Consider the following 20,604-nt stretch of genomic DNA (forward strand, 5'->3'; position numbering starts at 1 on the left):
CAAAACCAGATTAGGTATCTAGCCCATTCAAAGAAAATGTTAGAAGATAACCAACAGACACTTAAAGGTCAAGAAGAGGTACCATAAATTTAATAGTGAGTTTCCTGAAATCACATTATCGGCCTTTGAGATATTATGCTGGCAAAAGCTTAACTTTTGCTTGAAAACACAACCTACCTGATCTGGCTAGAGAGGGAGTTTTCTACATTAAATGGTCTCTTTCAAGAGATATGATGAGATAGATTTTTTTCTATTTTAGAATAACAATTGAATAAATCAGATACTATAAAAAGGTTGCAAAATTTCCAAGAGAGAGCAAGGTGTCCCAGCTATTACTTTGGTTCCAAATCAATAAGTGATTGCTATGGTCATTTTACAAACAAAATAACATCTAAATGGTCATCAGAAAATCTATATATGATATCCTTTATTGGAGGAGGTGGAGTTTAGTTTAGATTAATTAGAGATCACTTGCCACTGTTTGTGATTATCTGCAGATCTGGGTGAGCCCATGCAATCAGTCTTTCACAGCAGTGAACATTGTGAGATGTGCACGGTGTGGTGTGGAAAACATTGATGCATGCTCTGCTGCTGGTCAATAAAAGCACTGTGGTCCCACGGCTGTCTGAATTAGGATCACATTTTTTAAGACAAAACTTCTGATGGGTCTTGCCACATTCACAATTACATTTTCTACAACTCTGTTGCATAGAGATACTGCTGAAATCACTGAATACCACTGTCTCAGAGTTTTAGTAGAAGATAGTCAATAATCTGTCCCTAATTTAAGTACAAATGACAACTACAATAAACATATCAGAGATAATTTGTCTTGCTGTTCTGTTGATGATTTTAGATGGCTTTCCTGCAATTTCAAACCAGGCTCAACACTTCAGTCAGTATAACAATATTAGTTAATGTATCATTTTAAGACCACTCCAGACTGCTAAAAAACTCTTGGTTCAAGACAATTTATAACCAGTAAAATCTGTCTCTATGCCATTGTATCATAATTTGGTCTGAGGAAGCAGCATTTTCTACACTGCTCGCAGCACTTTTCTGCCAGTAGAGAACACATCTCTGTGGACTAGAGTTCCTGCTATACTTTTTAAAACACCCTCTGCCAGGGCAGAGTTTACCTCAGGTTATGTTCTATTGTGAAACACTCCCAGGGCAATAACTGCAGGTAACTATGGTCCTGTGAACCAATCATTTCCATCTAAGCCTGAAGATGAAGAGAGATCTTTTTTTGTCAATTAAAATGAATTTCAGCACCTACTTTTCTTAACTTGAATATAAGACAAAAGTTCAAGGAACTCCACTGCATGACTGGTGAACTAATACAAGTGCCTCTACCTCTTCAGTCAGGAATGGATGGGGAAAATGCCACAGGCATAGCTGAAGAGGTCCTCATCTCCTGTTCCTTACAGTACTTCTTCAGCTTCTGGAAAAACTTTCACTTTGCTCGAAATCTTCTTTGAATTCCAACTTTGCAAGACTGTTGCAATTACTTACATAATATTAGCTTCTCTTTTTAGATGACAAAGGCTTTATCCACTACCACTGCTTTGGTTTTCATTTTTCTTTAGAAATATCTCAAAACCCAAATTCTCTACCTGTAAAAACTCCTTCTCAACAAGACATTCAATACGAATAATCTCTCAGACTTTTGCCCAAATTAAGCAGATAACTCAAAAAGTCATGTGGGGATAGTAACACAAATGTCACTGCTAGTTAAAATAGGGAGCTGAGAACAGTGACAGTAGGGTATCTTCAAAGCAGCACAGTAATAGCTCTGCAATTTTTCCACCTCCATGAATACCATCTATTTATAATAAGGTCCCTTCTTGTGTACTGGAGAGGCATAAGAGTGAAGTTAAAACACTAAACTCCAATAAATTGTATTTGCCAATCATAATGAGAGGGATAAAAATAATTAGAATTACTGTGACAATCATCATGAAATGCTGACAGCCCAGCTACAACACTCAAACCCAGAAATCAGCTACCAAATTTTAAAGTGACCCTTAGAATCTATTTCATATGGTCTCCTTGGTAACCAGAAAGTGAACATGTTTTAAATGACAGGAGCACTCAGCTATTTATTCCATACAATAAGGAGTCAGCTCTAAGAAACAGTAAGTACACATCTCCCAGAGAACTTTGAACACAGTACATTTAAAATTACTTCCAAATATTAATTATCAACATCACTACTGTGCCTTGAATAGAAATTCACTGCAATGAGAGGACAAGTAAATCACTTATCCCATTATGGGCACAGACAAATATTCTTTACACCAGCTGGACCTCACAAGTGAATTCCAGGAAAAAATCTTTTCCCAGTTCACTACAATAATCTCATCTAAAACACAGGCAAAGATACAACAACACTTTATCTCTGTCAATTCATTACCAACATGATGAACTGTGGTGCAGCTTAGGGTCACTTATGTAATGCCATGGCACAGGAGCATTCTCTGTGGCACACAGCTGGAGAAGCGCAACCCTGCTGCAGACCTGGATGGGGTTTGCACAGCAGCCAGGAGCCGCCGGGACACAGAGTGACAGAGCAGGGGCTACACCAGCAATTTGTTTCAGCAAGACCCTGATGAAATAGCAGTTCCATGAGAGGAACGAGATGCAAAATGGACACACGTGGCCCAAGTGAAACACAAAATACTGCTTAGAGGCAGCAAAGATATTTTGATCTTCACAAGGAGCATCCACATACTCTCAACTGAGCATAGTAGGACTTTTATAGCCTATTAAATTTGACCTTGTCTCCTGTCTGTGGTTTCTATGGCTCTGTTTTGTTCATTGAAACAGATAGGTAAATTATGATTTCAACTGCAACAGGCACAGAGACAAACCACGGTTTTTTAAACAAGGTTGCTGATATTACAGACGTATGGAATGAAAAGAACACAACTCTGTCAATGTACGCAATACAAAACAATTAGCAACACCTTACGCAAATGGCTTTGAAATAATTTTATAAATTAAGGAGAATAGCTATCAGTAGCTGTAATTTTCTATGCTAATTCTTTTATACAAGCATGGTTACTTAAAAATAATTAACCACTAAACTCCATGACTATAACTAAAGTAATGAGAAGTTTAAGGCAACCTCACAATTTCCATAACAAAGGTGAAAGAAAAAAAATGTAGTTTTTATTCCAGTGCCTTAAAACCACCTAGAAGGGCTTGCATCAAAAAAGGTGCTAAAGCAAATGTCTGAAATCCAAGAAAATAAAAAAAAATTAGGAAGTGATAATTATTGAGCTGTGCTCGCACAAGTCTCTAATGAGAACAAAATCATGAGCTTGACTGACAGAATTAAAATTTTAAATTTTAATTTGTGAGTATGTCTCTAATGAGAACAAAATCATGAGCCTGACTGACAGAATTAAAATTTTAAATTTTAATTTGTGAGTATGTGTGCGTGTACACATGCTCCATACTGAGTGACAAATCATCAGTGTCTCCATGGGGTCCTGCTGTAAACACAGAATTCAGGCCACAGCAGGCTGCCCTGGCTGCTCCAGGGATCTGTGCTCCCTGGAAACAAGGCAATGAGGCTGAGATGCTACCAGGGTGATCCAATAAGCTACAAGGGGTCTGAGCACAGCTGAGCAAGCTAAGAAGAAGCCTCACAGGTACTGTGAAGAAGAAGAAGAAGAAGCCCCACAGAAGTGTTTGGCCTCTTTCTTTTCATCTTCCTCTTTCCACCCCTCAAGCAGCATTGCTGCTCTGGGCAGGTGGAGAGCAAACAGGCTTGGGATGGGCAGTCTCCATTGCTTCCCCTAGCAGGGAGGTTCTGTCCCAGTCTCCAGGCAGGATTGCATCACCCACCTCACACTGTGGGGTGTCCCAGAGCTGGGGAGAAAAATGCTTTGTGCCTCTGCTCCTGCATATCCAGCTAAGAAGGAAAAAATCTTGAAAAGCATAAGCCATAGAGAATACATGTTTTAGCTTAGTCCTCAGGCAACTAGTCTAAAGATGCCTGGATTACAGGTGTTTTAAGCAAATGTCTAACCTAAATGTAGTTTTGTGAATATACTTAGATTTTCCTGGTCTCCACCAAATACCTTAGCCACTAGCTTGTTACGTAAAAAGGGGAGGGTGGGAGTGGGAGGATGACAATATTTTCCAGGAAAAGTGTCTGCATGTGTTACTCATGCCTAACAGATGGGGCTCCTGCAAGGGATAAGGCAGAAAGGAGAGAAGCATGTCTGCTGCTCTGCCTGGAGCTCTGTCTGGGCTCTGCTGAAGGGGAGCTGTGGGGTGAGGTGCTGCAGGAACGCAGGGTTTTCCTCCTCCTGCCTGCTGAAGCTCAGTTTAGGCAGACTTCAGATGGCTTTTAATGTACACACACGTCCAAGCGGTACTGACAGAAACAATGTCATGTTTGGAAACCTCAACAAAACCAAGATCTATTTATAATGGACTAACATCTCCTGAAATGCAGCACTGTAATTATGTGAAAATATAAAACAGATAGTGTCATTTAAAAATACTAAATGGCACATAAAATGTCTACTTCCTGCCTCATTTCTCTGGGCTAGCAAAACAATAGCATTCATGGAATGATGCTTCTTATGCCAAGTTTAAACGAGAAATAAATTTTAATGGGCTACAAATGGAAAAGATTGAAAGCAGCAGACTGCAGCAGTAACACAAGTGGCTGAGCACTGCACAAGGGTGCACTGAAATTACTGTGCCAGGAAGAACCACAGCAGCTTCAGAAGGTGCCATGCAGCAGCACAGCACTGCTCCTACCATCAGGCTCCCTCACACTCCATTAAGGAGTAATTGTAATAGGAAAACTGAGCAAAGAAGCAGTCTAACATTTATTTTGCCCAGGGGTGTCGGAACCCAGGACATCCCTCTGGCAGTCCTGAGCAGCCAGGACCCCTGCCAGGGGGCTCAGGGACGCTGGCACAGAGCCCAGGATGCCTGTGGTTTTGATTATGACCCATGGAGCAAGTTACCTTAGATGAAGATCTGCAGGCCACAACAGTTAAGGAAAATAATAGTGAATTTATCATGGGGTGAAAAAGTAGACTTTGGGGTTTTCTAGAATGGGGGTTCAGGGGGCAAGATGGAGGGATCTGGGTGTGCCCAGCCTTTCTCCTTCTTCTTCTTGGCCTCCATCTTCTGCTGTGATGTTGGCACTTTTAAATTGGTTTAGAGTAGAAGCTCACATAGATGTCTAACATAGATGATAGGTATTGGAAAGTAATTGTAAATATTGTATATGTAGTTTTTAGTATAAAAAGATAACACCACCCTGGGGGCAGGCAGGGTGCCTCTGACTGTCTTGCTGAGAGGACCTCCGCTGGACAGGAGAAAGAATTTTATAGATAAGATACAATAAACAACCTTGAGACCAAGAAATGAAGAGCTCTCACTCCTTCTTCGAGCGCCAGGCTGGGAAAAGAGACTTTTTAATGTTTCTCAGGGTCACAGTGACCAGCTAGAGACCCCGAGACAGCGGATCAAACAAGTGTCTCTGAATAGTTCAGAACTGACACCATCATGCCAGGCTGGTAATAACCTGGGTATTTGTGCACCATGCCTCATCACCCAGAGCATAGGCTTTTACAGATCTAGTCCACACATAGGCACCAAGTAAGCATTCCCTTGGTCTGTTGTTTTTTTCAGAACAAACACAAATAAAAATGTTCAGCCTTTCTCACAGACAGGACGTGGAACTACTCCATCCTTGGCTATTCAACCCCTCCTGCTGATGGTGTGCCACTCACAAAACATTTGCGTATTCACTGAGTGGGAGAGATTCTGACTCTGCAGCCTGATGCTCAGAGTGGGAGGCAAAACACATGGATCCCAGTTCCTTCTCCAGGGAAAGTTTAATTATTATGCAAAGTGCGTAAGGCTCAGCAGGACCAACCAACAGCCATCCTAAAGGTGCTCACAGCCCTGGCATGCTGATGGGAATGGTGAGTCCATGCCTCTACTAGCAGAGAACAGAACTGAGCCCAGACTCCTTTGCATTCTGGTTGAACAATGCAAACTTTTAATCTTGAATAAAATAGGGACACAGACTGCTGAACTTTAATCAGTTCCACCAGCCCAGGACAAAGAAAAGGCCTCAATCAATTCAACCTACAGTGTGAATAGCTTTGAGGGAAGCAAACTGTACTCCTAAACAAACAGCTAACTAGCTAAAAATATTTTATTCACCTATCCAAGTATCCTATCTATTACAAAGATATCCATAACGTTAGAAATTATTCTAACACATTGCTGCACTATTTTTCGAGCACGTTTTGTTTCAATGTAATTATCAATCACACATATTTCTGCATAGTATCATGAGAAAATATAAGAACAGGTTGCTAAGAGTTATTTCTAATCTACAGAAATCAAGATTTTTTTATCCCCCATATACCCTCTGAAAACACTCAGAAAATTTCATTCAAATGCTTTGCCTGTACTGTATCAAACCTATTTGAAAGCTGAAATACTGGAAAGTTAGTAACAAACTTCTAATACAGAACTACCTAAAGAATTCATTAGGCAAACTCTGACATTAGATGATAAGGAAATCAAGGCTGTTCCAGCAGGATAAAACAGTATTTTGGGACATGTGAGACTAAATTACAACAGGTTCACTAAATTCATGCTACTCTTTCACCATTTGTGGGCAAAAAGAAGTATAGCTACATCCTCATGAAAACCCAAAAGCTCTTAGCTGCTATTTTACTGCATTCTGGTTCAAGGCAGGTTCAGGTTTACCAGGTTAACATATTTAACACTTGAGAGTGAGAGTTATGGATATTTGTCACAGCTATCTAGAACATAAAATTATAAAGGGACAATCAGGATTTTCCCTAACACATTGAACATCTCCTTTATTTTCTTTGAACTTCAAGACTTTGGGAAGGAAGTGCACTCTTGGTTAAGTCCAAATTTTGCATTCCTTTTCCTTGGTCTCTGTAAGCAATGAAGGCTTTTTATAAGGCCTACCTAGCACTCTCTTAAATTTACCTTTGATTTATAGTTGAGGAAGCCTTTACTTGAAACTTATCCTACAGCACAACTGTCATTAAATTACCAGACATGGAAAATACATAGTAATATCATGTATGTATAAAATATACAGTATGTATGTATGTGTACATATACACACATATGTATATATATACACACACATATGTATATATTTAACAAATAAATTGTTACCATAGTTTCAAGCATTCTATTGCCTTCTCACACAAATATCAAGGGAAAAAACCCCACAAGGCTGAAATCTGCACAGCTAATCCACAACTATCTCTTTGAGCCTTTATATTTCATTTTCAGAAGACAAAACTTCACGGTATTAACCTAATGATGTGAATGGAAGCTCTATTCACTTTTTAGAGACAGCCTTCCAAAAGTGGGTGCTCAATTGCACATGCAAAGTGGGTGCATGTAATGCCTGACAGGTTACTGCAAATGCACATGGAAAGCAAATAAACACTCCCAGGCACATGATGGGAATCAATTTACCATAAAGACAATGACACATTTTACATCCATGGTCACATGTCTGTGTTAGAACAGGCAGATTAGGTGCACACATCTCAGAAATACACAATGGGATACCTAATCTGTAGTGTTTACTTGTCAATGTCAACTTTATTTTTAGAATTACTTGAAAGTAAATAAGGAAAACCAGCAAGGTTTTCTAAAAGAAAGACTTAGCAACGCAGTACAGGATCAGCTCTTGTCTGTCAGTGAGCCAGATGCAAGAAACACACGGTGGTTCTGTCAGGTACAATAAAGCACTGAACACAAAACAGCAGGAAAAGTAATTTGCAAGCTTGTATACATACCTAAAACATCTGGAAAAGGAGAGCATTAATGAAGCAAAGAATGGAAAAAGCCAACACAATCAGGTTTTGTACACAGCATACAGCATGAGGTAAGGTTATAACAAGTATAACATACACAGAAAAAGGTTTGGATTCTTTTGACAAAGAAATGCAGCAGAAGCACAAAGCTGGTTCAGTTTCTGCAAATGGCATGTGTCCATATAAAGAATTAACTAAGCCAATTGGGGCTGATTTTCAAATGAATAAGGTTCAACCACGTACTGTACATTGTTGGAGAAAAAAATCTGTACAAAATTACAGATTTCTTCTAGGCTTTTAAAGAAATTTGCCCTTTCCCTCCATTTAGTTCTAACATCTCACGTGTTAAAACACGTAACAATATTGACAAGCAAACATTTCCCTTTACATCCAAACAAGCTTAATTAGAGAGTATCCAGTTTCAAACTGCGACAGAGAGGAAAAAGATTGTACTATCCACCCAAATCTTCATGAGCCAGACACTATTTTAAAAAGTTCTCGAGAACATTTTTGTACTAAATATTCAGTGGCAGCATTGGTTTCCAATAAGTCAAATCCCAAGCCTATTTTTAACTGATTCCATTACAAAAGCAAACTGTCAGTCGATAGGTGTGTGTAGCACTATAAGCTGAGAGAGACTTCTTTATAATCCTGTAAATCCAGTTCTTTGTGGCTATTCCTGATTATCACATTGTAGGTGTATGTCTCTTTGAAATGAATTCTGGTTTGTCTATTAAATCATTCCAAAGCATGGTGCTCACTTCACTGTTTTCAGTGCTATGTACAACAATGCAGATCTGTATTGGGTGATAAGGTAAGAGTTCTCAAAAAGAGGTACATTTATTTTCCAGAGAAAAGTATTTGGTATTAATATATCAAGCACAGAACCTTTTTACTAACTTAATTAATTAATGGAACACTTATTAAAATAATAAAAAACAATAAAATATTTTTAGAAGTCTAAGAAATAGCCTTCTCTGCTGCAGTTACAACTGGTGCTCACAAACGTGACCATAAGTGAGGGGCAGATCAGTGGCCTGGCTGCATGAGGTACCACTACACAAAGTTTGATGAGTAAAAAAACAGCTTTTCATTGAGTCTGGTAGGAAGAAGGGATTTGGATTAACAAAAAGCAGTTCTGCGGAGCTATATTTGCTATATATATATATATATATATATATATATATATATATATATATATATGTTCATCTAAAATATATATATAGCAAGTATGTACATATGTATTTGCATAAAAGCATTTTTAAGTTGTACCAGATATAGGAATAAACCACGTACATCTCGGTCCACGTGCCAATGACTGTTCAAGGAGGAGAGAGAAGAGAGAAACTCATCTCCCCACATCTCACAGTTGCCAGGAAGCCATTTCAGAGCAAACCAAAACAAACCAAAACAAATATTGTTTTTCCTTAATAAGAACAAAAATTCTTTGTGATAAATACCAGTTTTAAATTACTAGGCCAGAACTAAGTCATTGTAGATAGTCTGGACAAAAACAAACAAACAAAACAAAACAAAATAAAAAACCAGCACAAATTTAGAATTTAGTATTTGCTGAAATTCTAGGGGTTTTTTCTTTCCCCCCTCAGTGATTTGGGAAAAATACCCTATTAATTTTCATTTTATAGAAGGGAAAATGTAGGCAGAGAAAAACATCATTTTCCAGGACTCTGAGAAGACCTGCAGCAGATACTAGAAAAGAACTAATGTGATGTGAGTCCTGATTTAATGATGTATCTATAAGACTTGTAGTAGTAGAGAATACTATTGGCTGCAAAGATAATGCTGATAAAACATGAAATGCCAAAATATCTCTCCTAAATGAAATCTTTTGTGATCTGTATTCCAAGAGAGCACATTCAGGAACATACAATATAGCTGTTTCTTTAGAGCTGCTGTCTCATTCAGTATGCAACTCCATACACTGACAACTGATAAGAAGCCATTGAATAATTTACTTTCTCTTCATTGTCAAATACATGTTTCACATCTCATTTAGAACACATGGCTCTAATCTTTCTCTGAAAACAGAATGCATAAAATATTTATAGGCTATTTTGTGGAGCTTACTTTGGTGGTATATGCAAAAAAAAAAGATTTTTCCCTTTGAAACATCCCAGTTAGGTGAGAAGCTGCAATTATTTGTATATTCCAAAGAGAAAACTGAATTATAGAGAATAATCACAAGTTATTAATAATTCGGGGGGATTAATTTTCAGAAATGTAGTGTCTGATTCTTCAGAGTAATTACCAGTAAAAATTATATTCAGAATAGAAATGTAGGAAATCCTGCTTCCTGGGGATTCTTTCTTCCAAAATGGAGCATAACCTTGAAGCTTCTTTTAGAAGTCAGTACTAAGACTCAGGACATTCCTGATGCTGCTCTGTACTGTCAGTACAGAGTATCAGTACTGATCTGAGAGAAGGAAAAAATTCTTTGAGCTAGGCTGGGAATGAAAAGAACACCTCCCCAGTTAAATGTCTGCAAAGAGTAGAGCCTAAAATAAGAGAACTTCTGGGGAATGAGGATCCGCAAGCTGATATTTTACAAGCTCCCAAGAGGAGCTCCAGTACTACATAAAGGACTGACTGCCTGTTTTCTATGCCCCTTCTCCAAGGCAGTGCATTACCATGCAACATGCTGATTCTGCTGGTATGCATTATTATTTGACAGGTCCAAAGCTTGAACTTCTGTTTCAGCTACAACACTCAGTCTTTCTACAGAAGATGCTTGAAGCATACACAGAACACTGGGAAAAAACAGCCATCTTCATAAAGTCTGTGAATAACTAATCTAGTACTGTGCAACAGTTCTGTATCAGAAGCAGCAAAAGCCACTACTGCACTGGGGCAATTGTATTGCTTCCAATTCCCCACACTGTTTTATACATTTTTTCAAGAATATTAAGGCAGAGGACTGGTGGAAAAGTAGTCTGTAAATATTTGGTCAAAGGCTGGATCACAGCATATATAACCTAAAGATTAAAATGCTGCACAGTTGGCCTTCTTATTATCACTTCCTAACCTTTATTTTGCACTGTTTGAATTTGTAAAACTAATAATATTCTTTTAATAGGATATTTTGTTGACTTATAGCAAATTCATCACACAAACTGAAAAAAAAATCCACTATATAGTGATATTGCCACTCACCTCTTCTACTTCAGCCAACTAAATACTCACAGCAGTGGTGTATTGTCACCTACCAGCAGACTACAATGATGTTTTCTGATTCTGACTCTTATTTCTGCCTTGAGGTACCTTGCAGATAGGCAAGGCAACAGGCTGTAACATGCCTTGTACCTTTTTCTTTTGCCTTCTGCAAGGGTTTTCCACTGTCTTACAAAAGCAGTTACCTTTTCTGACTCCAGCTTTTTTATTTTATTTTATTATTGGGAGTTTTCCTCCCAACACTGCTGCCATATCACTTCCCTCCCTGACTTCCTGTCTGATTTCTGTCCTCTCATGGTTTATCCCATGCCTAGAGCACTGACCTGGAGGTGCTTTATCAGTGGGTTTGACTATCACAACTCTTTCTCCATATGTCCAACCTTTTCCACAGTGGATTTTCACTGCTTGCTTTCTTGCCTTAGCCTGGCCTGCCATTTATTCCTCCAGGTAAACATCTTTCAAGTAAATGACTTTTTATTCCATTCTCCATGCTGCCCAGCAAAGGAAGGACTGCAAATTGAAAGATGAGCATCTTTTCACCTCAGTGCTGCTTGGCTGCCCTGACTCAGCCTGCTGGGAGCAGGTTCTGCTCAGATTTCCTTCCCAAGGAAAGCTGAGTCTTCAATCAATTCAGATGCAACACTTGGCATGTGTTAAAAGCAGCTTCTAATAATTTGGTCAAGTTTTCTCATTAGTTTCATAAAATTGCCCAGAAATACATAACTGAAATTTTGTTCAATTCACTATCAAATTTCAAAACCCTGCTAGATTACTAAAACAATGGAACTGCTACAGCTTCTGAAACAAAAGGGTTTGAGAATATTTTCGCGTATGTAAATTTTTTTTTTCCCTAACATTATGCTAGAATGACCCAGTTGCTCTAGTCAAAGGTCTTCAAAGTTATTTTATAAATCAGTTAATTTTTAGAACAATTATATGCAACTGAAAACCTGATATGTAGCAGGAAATCTTAGTTAATAACAGGCCTGTTACAAAAACTAGAGACACATCTACCTATCTATCCATATATTTGCATATGTATATATATACATATATATATATATATACATTGTCATCTTGTGGGTGTCCCAAACTGAGGCTCTGTCAGAACTCCCATTTTAAATACCTCCATCTAAAAAGTACCTTGACACAAAGAAAAAAATGCTGATGCTCTCAAGAGTACAGTTCTACATGAGGTAAAGGTGTACAATGATGGGCAACATTTAATTTTTATTGATTTCTTTTCCTGTATAAAATTTTGTGATAGGTGTTTCACATATATGAGAAATTAATGATATGCTTTCACTGCTACATATATTTCTACAATATTGCAAAATTGCATAAGCTTTGCTGATGAGGCTTAATCATCATGATTCTGTTCCATGACTAGTTAGCCTTCATACTTATTACCAGTTTTCAGTCCTAGTCAAAATAAGTGACACTTCATCTTTTCATTAGATTATTAAACAGTCTTCGGTGACAAGACTGAAATTCACACGGAAGAACAGTTTTGTGTGTAAGATATTAATTATGTTGTTACAGTACATTGTATTTTCATATTTGAAAGCACTTCAAAAATAAGACACATTTGGAAAGTACAGACTACTTTCAAGCAAAGATTCACAGCCTCCATAAAGCTGAAAAGCAAAGGTTTTACAAAACAAACTTTCAAGAAAGGGAAGTAAAAATTTTTAAGGCTGACAAGCTTATTCTAAAAAGTACTTCTACATTAGGCAAATGTTAAATATTCAGTCACAGTTCAGGTGTTGGAAATTTTTTTGTTGCATAACTGATAAGAACTTATTTAATAGGATGAATGAAACTACTATCTTGTTTCACAAAATTTACAATTTTTCAAGATGCAATGTTGTGTTCAGGGGAAACCAATCTCTGTCAAAGGCTACTAAGAGGAATCTCAGCTCTGTAAAAGCAGAAACATGACTGAATATTCACCTGGGATGCAGCAAGTTCCCCTTTTTTTGGTATTTGATGGGGAACTTGCACAGGACTTACGGGATTTATGAGATTTTGTCCCATTTCTCAGTCAAGCCTTACACAAGTATGTAGATGTAGATGCCTGGCAGGATTCATCTTAGAATCACAGAATGGTTTGTATTGGAAGGGACCTTACAGGTCATCTAGCTCCAGCCCCCTGCCATGGACAGGGAACCTTCCCTGAGACCTCTTGGCTATTTCCAGGCATCTCTACACAGGGAATGCACCAGTGACAGCAGCAGAGTCCTGGATACATCTCACTCTGGAGGAAAGGCAACGGCAGTCAGGAATTAAGACTCCAAAATGATCACCTTTTCCTCCTGACTCTAAGGACACCTTGTGATGGGGAGCTCCAGTGCAGCCACCTGTACTGTAAATGGCTACATTCAATTACAACTTCCCAGCTAAGCTTGTTTTGTTTTGTTTTTTTATCTAGGTAATAAACGTTTAGTTAATAAACGTTTAGTTATTGATACAACTGGACAAGCTTCAGTACAAGAAGACTCATATAAGATGACAGATATTTAGGCTATGAATGTAGCTATACAATTTTTTAAAAACACCTCCCTTTTTGCATCCTTTTTTTGTACCAACCTTACAATTAGTTAAAACTGATAAAAAATTCATAAAATGTGCACTTCAATAATTTTTCTCAGACTTCATGTCAGTAGCTATCCACTACTAGTAACCTTATGCACAGTATCAATAATATTCATATAATTCCAAGTATTTAACCAGAAGAACATGTCTTCAGATTTTATATGGATGGCTGCCTCTCCCCACTGAGGCCAACAGTGAAACATGAAAACTGAGCACGAGCAGAATAAACCAAAAGCAGCACTATTGGAAGTTTACCTGACAGCGATTTTAAAACGATTTCTAGTGCCAGGATTTCTGAATTATGGGAACTGTGATTTTCCCACAGCAGAGAGAAGGCTATTTTTAGCTTACACACATGAAAGGAGAGTGGCATACTTCACAGGCACTTTGTAGGCAGCATCATTGCAGGTACTTACCTAGGCTTGACCTGGTGTTAGAGCGCTCTATGATCGCGTGCTTGCTGGGATTGTTTAACACTGAGCGTTTGGCAAGCGAGATGTCTGCTGTGACTCGTGTAATTGATATACTGCAAAATAAATACAGCAAAGTAGCACTGAGCGTTATTGAGCTTTCAGGGATGTGGGGAGAAGTCTCGTTTAACACTAGAAGATGGCTAAGACTACAAGAAAATAAGTTCTCAGCAGCACAGTGTGCCTCACCTAATGTGAACAGAGAAAAAACTTTATCTAACCTAATATTGCTATAATAACTACTGATAAGTCATCCTCCTACATGTGCCTGGGGAGAGGGGAGGCAGGAGGAGGTCAGGGATTACTGCAAAAGATGGGACTTCCCTGGGGTCTCCAGGACTGGTGAGGGTCTGAAATTTCACCAGTATTCCCAGTATGATCAGGCTGGTTTCTCCTTTCCCTGACTTCTTGAATGATAATATACTGAATGACAACCTGTCTTACTTTAGCCATACCTGCAAGACATGTAGGGATATGCAGAACTAAATGGTAAAGGTAAGGCTTATTAGGGAAATGAGTCCAGCAATATAACTGAGGTGTTTTTTGTTTGTTTTGGTTTGGGATTTTTTGGCTTTTTTATTGTTCAGCTTACTAGCATGTGTTTTTCTAACAGAGAGCAAGAGCTACCCATAAATTTCCAGAAAAATTCATGCTAGCAATGAAATGCTAGCACCTAAAAATAGGAACTGTAACTTGAAGAAGCACATACTTGAAAAGCCTAGGTTGACTATCTGGCAGGCTCACTTTTGTGTTTATAAGAAAAGATGAGCCAAGAAAGAAGTGGTTACTTTCAGTTGTTGGCACTGCTACATAACCTTCTGAATATTCTCCTTCCTAGGAAAACAGTTACCTTGGTCTATTTTGCTTTACAGGGTCAAAATGCCCCCTTAAGTTCCTTTTCAAACTCTCTGGTCTAATGAGGTTTAGAGGTCACATTTTTCCAGTGCTCAGAGTTAAATCAGACTGATGATATTCCCTGTTCTTCCTTGTAGGATTTTACTTGCAATTTAAAAGAGGAAACAGATTTGCTAAGTGGGGGGCTCCTCTCCAGCAAGCACAGTCAGATGCTGTTTGTTCATCTGAAATGTAATCCAATAGGCCATTTCCCAATGAACTCAACACGTGTATGCACTTATCTAAAAATTGTCACAGAGCCAGAAGTTCATATGAAAAACCAGAATTATGTGCACAATACTGATTAGTAATATAATTTTGGAAATTTAGGAGTGATTGAGCTTAAGCTAAAAGCGTAATCAAAGGTGGTGATTTCTGGCACAGCTCCTCACAGATAATTCCACTTGTCTTAAAATTAAATCAAATATGTATATTGGGATACTTATTAGTTTTCTTTATTTGCTAATGGAAGGACTGTACAAACTTTTACAGCTTTTTGGTTTTCTGAGTTGATTTCGATTCTTTTCTGCCAGTCTTTCTTCCTACAGGCAATAGTAAATTTTTGCCTTTTAAAATGAAATTATGGTATACTGAACAACGCCAGATTTATCAGTCTGTTTGTCTATGAAAAATACTATTTATAATTTTAAGACTTTTTACCATCTTTCTGAAGACATTTTCATTTCTTTGAGAAATGTCACATCAGGAACATCAAGTCTGCTCTCAAAACAAAGGTGCTTATGTTCATATTGCAAAACAATTGCAACAAGAGCAGGGACAACAGTGTAGCAGCTCAAAGCAGTAGCATGAACCTGAGAATCTCTGGTGTAAATTTGTTCAGGACCTTAAGTAATAATTCCAATGTCTACTGAAGTTTGGGATGCTTCAAATCTGCTACTATAGACACAAATTTTTTTTGGAGTATTTGTGGATTCACCCTGCCAGAGTTGGATCTACAACTGAAAATCTGACATGCTCTAAAATATTTAAAGATATAAAGATGCAATAATTTTCTTCTGCTTGCAACAAATGTTTTGTTAACTTCCACTTCTGAAGGTGTGTTATCTAGGGTTTGACAATCCTGACTAATTTACTAAAGTAGTTAGGTATTGACATCATTATTCTGAATGAGAAAATCCACCAGCTTAAACCACAATGTGTGGTATTTTAAAGAACTGAAGCTATTGAAAAAAACCTTAAGCTCCCTCTTCCAAGTTTTGACAGCAGCAGGACATACAGAATAGTGTTATGGATCTGACCACTTCCAAACTAAATAGAACATTCCTTGAAATTACAGATTTTATTATAACATCTTCCTGTTTTCACAATTTTTCCTCCCAAAGTCAACCCATTAGGACATATTAATCTGGAGCTTGATCCAATACCAATGTAATCATGTCTGGAGAATGCATCTGATGTCTCTGCTCCATGGGTCTGTGATGCTGGAGTTATAGACCACAGCACTGCTTTTAGAGACAGACTATCATTTGACATCATGCCACTATCATTTGACATCTGTACCACAGGAATGCCTGAAGGCTCAAATACAAATCCCATTGTGTTACAGTGGAGTGTGCTGCAAGCACTCGGATCAGAACGCAGCTGGTGTGCTGCCAAGGGTGAGAGTATTTCAGCAAGGTAGGGCACTGCCCCACCCCCTCATCCCATCCTTTTGAAACTTCCACTATAGAGCCCACAATTACTGTCAAACCAAGCTCCTATCTTGAGGGATCAAGAGTTTGACAATCCCATACACCAGATAGTCTGAATCCTACACCACTCTTTCTGAGTTGGATGTCAAGTGAGGAAGTAGAGCTGAGGAGGAAACGTGGCACTGGCCAGTTCGCTCAAAACCTAGGAAGCATTGATGAGATATCACTTGAAAAATATTTAAAATCACTTTTTAATCTGTAGATAAATATCTAGCAATTTGGAGTGTGAATGTCACAGTCCTCAAGAAGAAGACATCCTTTTTTCCACTCTCAACGAATATATGCCCCAGAACACTTCCCACTGCAACACAGCCTGTGCATGCTCTGTCAGGGAAACTTCCAATCCACACTTATAGTCCACTGATCAAGGAATTAGCTGTCATTTCTAATTTTGTCCAATGTTATAATTTCTGAAAAACCTTGTAACACCCAAATGGAACCTGAAGTATATTTGCATTGCAAAGTACTTACCGCCCTTCGAATCTATGTTTTAAAAAATCAAATAATGCTTTTTGCATCATATCTGTTACCTAGAAGGAAAAAACCAACAAATTGATAATTGCATAGGAAATTCATGATACTAAATGCTAAGAATATTATAGAATAAAGCTGACAATAAATCTTGTATCCAAACAATGGGATTGGAATGCAATTTATTCTTAATCTCAATTCTGAGATGAAGTAAAATAAAAATGAGCAGCTATTCAGTAGGAGTAAAAACTGTCTGATGTTTGCCTATGTTATAAATTATCAAATACAAATGAAGCACGGTATTTTGTAAAAATGGAACTATTTACAACAATCAGTTACCTCATATCCCTTCAGAGAAGGCCCCACTAAAACTACTGGTCGCATAGAAGGCACTACATCATAGGGAGGGATGTGCTCTGTCTGCAAAACAGAAAATGTTTTCAGCATCACAACACCTAGAGAAAGTGTTATACACTCTAAGTATTAGGAATTCTGAATTTCCAGTAATGTCACAGGAATCTCAGATTCATTAACTTTTCCCAGGAACTGGTAGCACAAGATAAGGACATAAGAGATTCAGGGATTTCTTTTGAAAAAACTTTTTTTTGACTTTAGGGTTTCCTACTGTTTTCATATATAGTTTGGATAGTTAAAAACTCTTACTCTGGGTCATGCACGTTTCCCACTGCATAATTCCTAACTGGTAAATTAAAAAGGTCATTTCAAACACCTAATGAATTGAAGTGATTAATTCTACAGCTGTGACATCTGTTTCCAACAGGAATTTTACATAGCAAATTATGAAAGAGAAAAATAAAAGGGGATGAGAAAAGCATAATGCATCCTTTTTTTTTTAAATGTTCATATTTGCCCACTGCTTGAAAAAACATTGTGACATCACTGCAAATTCCCATGGCAGCACTCAGTCTGACGTTTGCATTAGCACCCACAATTCAATTACAAATTAAATAAAAATAATGACTGATCAAGTTAGTATTTCTAGAAAACTATCATAAGCAGAGCTTGGGATAGCATTTCTTCCACTTTGGGAAGTTCTTGTCACCACCCAAGAATGGATTCTGGTAGTACCATATTTACCAAAATACCAACTGATGTATCATGCACAATTTCTAAAAAAGTACTCTAGCATACAAAGATAAAATAGATTGCCTCCTTTTAAGGGCTACAAAAAATTTATATTGTTATCACAATACAATATAAAAAGAATTAAAATGTTAAGTTTGGTATTTTTTCTTCTTTAGTAAGTGGCTGATCAATATATATCACCATGAATGGAGTCTAATCAAATAGAGGTTTTTGTTCATAAGGAAAGTTTTGGTTTATCTTTGTATTGGGAATAAAAGATTGAAATCCAAATCCAGAAATGTGTGGGTGTTACAGAAAAAGAAATGCCAGATCTATTTTTCAAATGCTTACATAGTACAAATACATCAGTCAAGATCACAGAATACAGACATTGTTCATTGTTCCAGAACTCAATGTATCCCAAGGTGTTTCGCAATAACATTAAAATAAGTATATACATTCCAAAACACAAACCCACAAAGACAGACATTTATACAGTGACAGCACACAATGCTACACAAGCAGCAGTCTAAAGCAGTCTAAAACACAGAAAATATTTTTGTGAATGTCCCTCAATGTAATTTATTTTTTGTTACCTGTAGTTTCAAAGGCTAATTAATAACATGAGAATGAAGACCAGTGCCCAAGGCATCATAAGCATGTGAAATGAATTTATTTTTCACAGTACAGAATCTGACTCAACATGTTTCAAAGCAAACCCCTGCAATTAGGCTGGGCCTGTATCCAAAAGCAGTCCTCCACTGTTCTTGCAAACATTTTTAATAATCTGATAAGCATATTTGAGACAGATTCGAAGAAAAATTCATTACAGTTGTGCAAGTGCTTTTAGCATGAGTGCCCTGATGTAAAAGATCTTTGTCTTAATGTGGCTGACTTAACCAAAGGCATTCATGCTAGAAGTTAACCAGCTATTTCACAATCAGGGCAAGCACAGAAATTACCTTATTTGATGGAATATGGGGTATTTTTAAATTCTGTTCTGTTGCAATAAGCATTTTTTTCTCTAAATTTTACAGCTTGAAATAATGAAGCTGTCAGCAGGAAATTGAGTAGAAGTTATCTAATGGAAGCATTAAAGTTCATTAATTTAGCAGTAGAGAATCTAATATTTTCTAAGAGACTGGCACTGAACTATACAGCTTTCACTGCAGATTCAAGTTCAAATATGAACTCAGAATAAAAACTGGCAGGTTTGAACATATGGCTTTTACTCAGTGGTTTGACTATGCAGATTACTTTGGGATGGCCATCCAGTACATAGTGTAAAAATCAGTATTACAAACCCCACTAACACTAGTAATGATTCTGATATGGAAGAAAAGAGGCACCACAGAGTCAAAGAAAGATGTGGGACTAACCCTCATCCAGTCTAAGGTGGTTCATCTGGAAGCTGCAGCTTTGAAAGATGCTTATGCAGACAGCATCCAATACATGTCAGCATGTATTATCCAATCAAAAATACGATTAAGTAAGAAATTACTCAGAAGCAAGAACCTGCTGTTGATTTCTACACCAGGCTTAACAGACCAAACTGCAGCCAATAGTTGTCACTTTGGAAATGAGAAGGATTCAAAACTATGTAAAAGAGTTCAAGAAACGAGAGACAGAAACAAAGATCTACTTATTAAACACAAGAGCATCCACAGCAGGGACAACAATGTCACTTGGCACTGCTTAAGCACTATAACAGTCAGTTATTACCTGCAGATTTAAGTGAGTGGTTAAAACCAAATGAATGAGAGCTACGAAGACTACAGATTTTAAAACAAAACAGTCAAAATGTGGTATTTCACTACATAGCTTAGCTGCTACCTAATGTCTTGTTAAGTTCTTCCAGCAAAGGCCCTAGAAACCTATTGCAGCCTTTTGCAACAGGACGCCAATTGCATAATTCTGTAGTTATCTAGGTTATCTATGGAGAGACATCGGCTCTCCTGGGAACCACCAGTACCACTTCCAATAGCTGGGATACTAAAAAAGTCTCACTGATGGATGGCAAGAACATTTGGCTGATAATTTATACATGACATCAGGAAAAACCCGAAGTAAACTGTCAAAACAAGTCTGAGGTTTTCCATTGGTCTTGTGCACTTGCAGACTGCACCTAGTGAATTAGAAGTTTAAGTATAGACTAAATTAAAAATAGAATGAACTTGACAATTTGTTTCCAAAGTCCAAACTGAGTGTCTGATAGATTCCAATAATGATTCCAACAGATTGAGTAATAAAGAAAAAAAAAATTTGAGAAAGATATAGAAAGAATAAACATGCACTAGAGAGGTGCATTACAATGCTAGAAATAAT

The 20,604-nt window shown here is 37.6% G+C and overlaps 1 protein-coding gene across 10 annotated transcripts in view; it reads right to left on the minus strand.

Annotated features, from left to right (window-relative positions):
* The window catches only part of CACNB2 (calcium voltage-gated channel auxiliary subunit beta 2), a 245,447-nt gene that overhangs the window by 14,020 nt on the left and 210,823 nt on the right, over window positions 1-20,604 (minus strand). For all 10 annotated transcript variants that reach the window (XM_074535284.1, XM_074535278.1, XM_074535270.1 and 7 more), the window contains 3 exons: window positions 17,533-17,613; window positions 17,194-17,252; window positions 14,063-14,172 (listed from right to left, as the gene is read on the minus strand). In XM_074535284.1, the coding sequence (XP_074391385.1) occupies window positions 14,063-14,172; window positions 17,194-17,252; window positions 17,533-17,613 (250 nt within the window). The remainder of the gene's footprint in view (window positions 1-14,062; window positions 14,173-17,193; window positions 17,253-17,532; window positions 17,614-20,604) is intronic.

This window comes from Zonotrichia albicollis, chromosome 1 (assembly GCF_047830755.1).
Source record: "Zonotrichia albicollis isolate bZonAlb1 chromosome 1, bZonAlb1.hap1, whole genome shotgun sequence".
Lineage (NCBI taxonomy): Eukaryota > Metazoa > Chordata > Aves > Passeriformes > Passerellidae > Zonotrichia > Zonotrichia albicollis.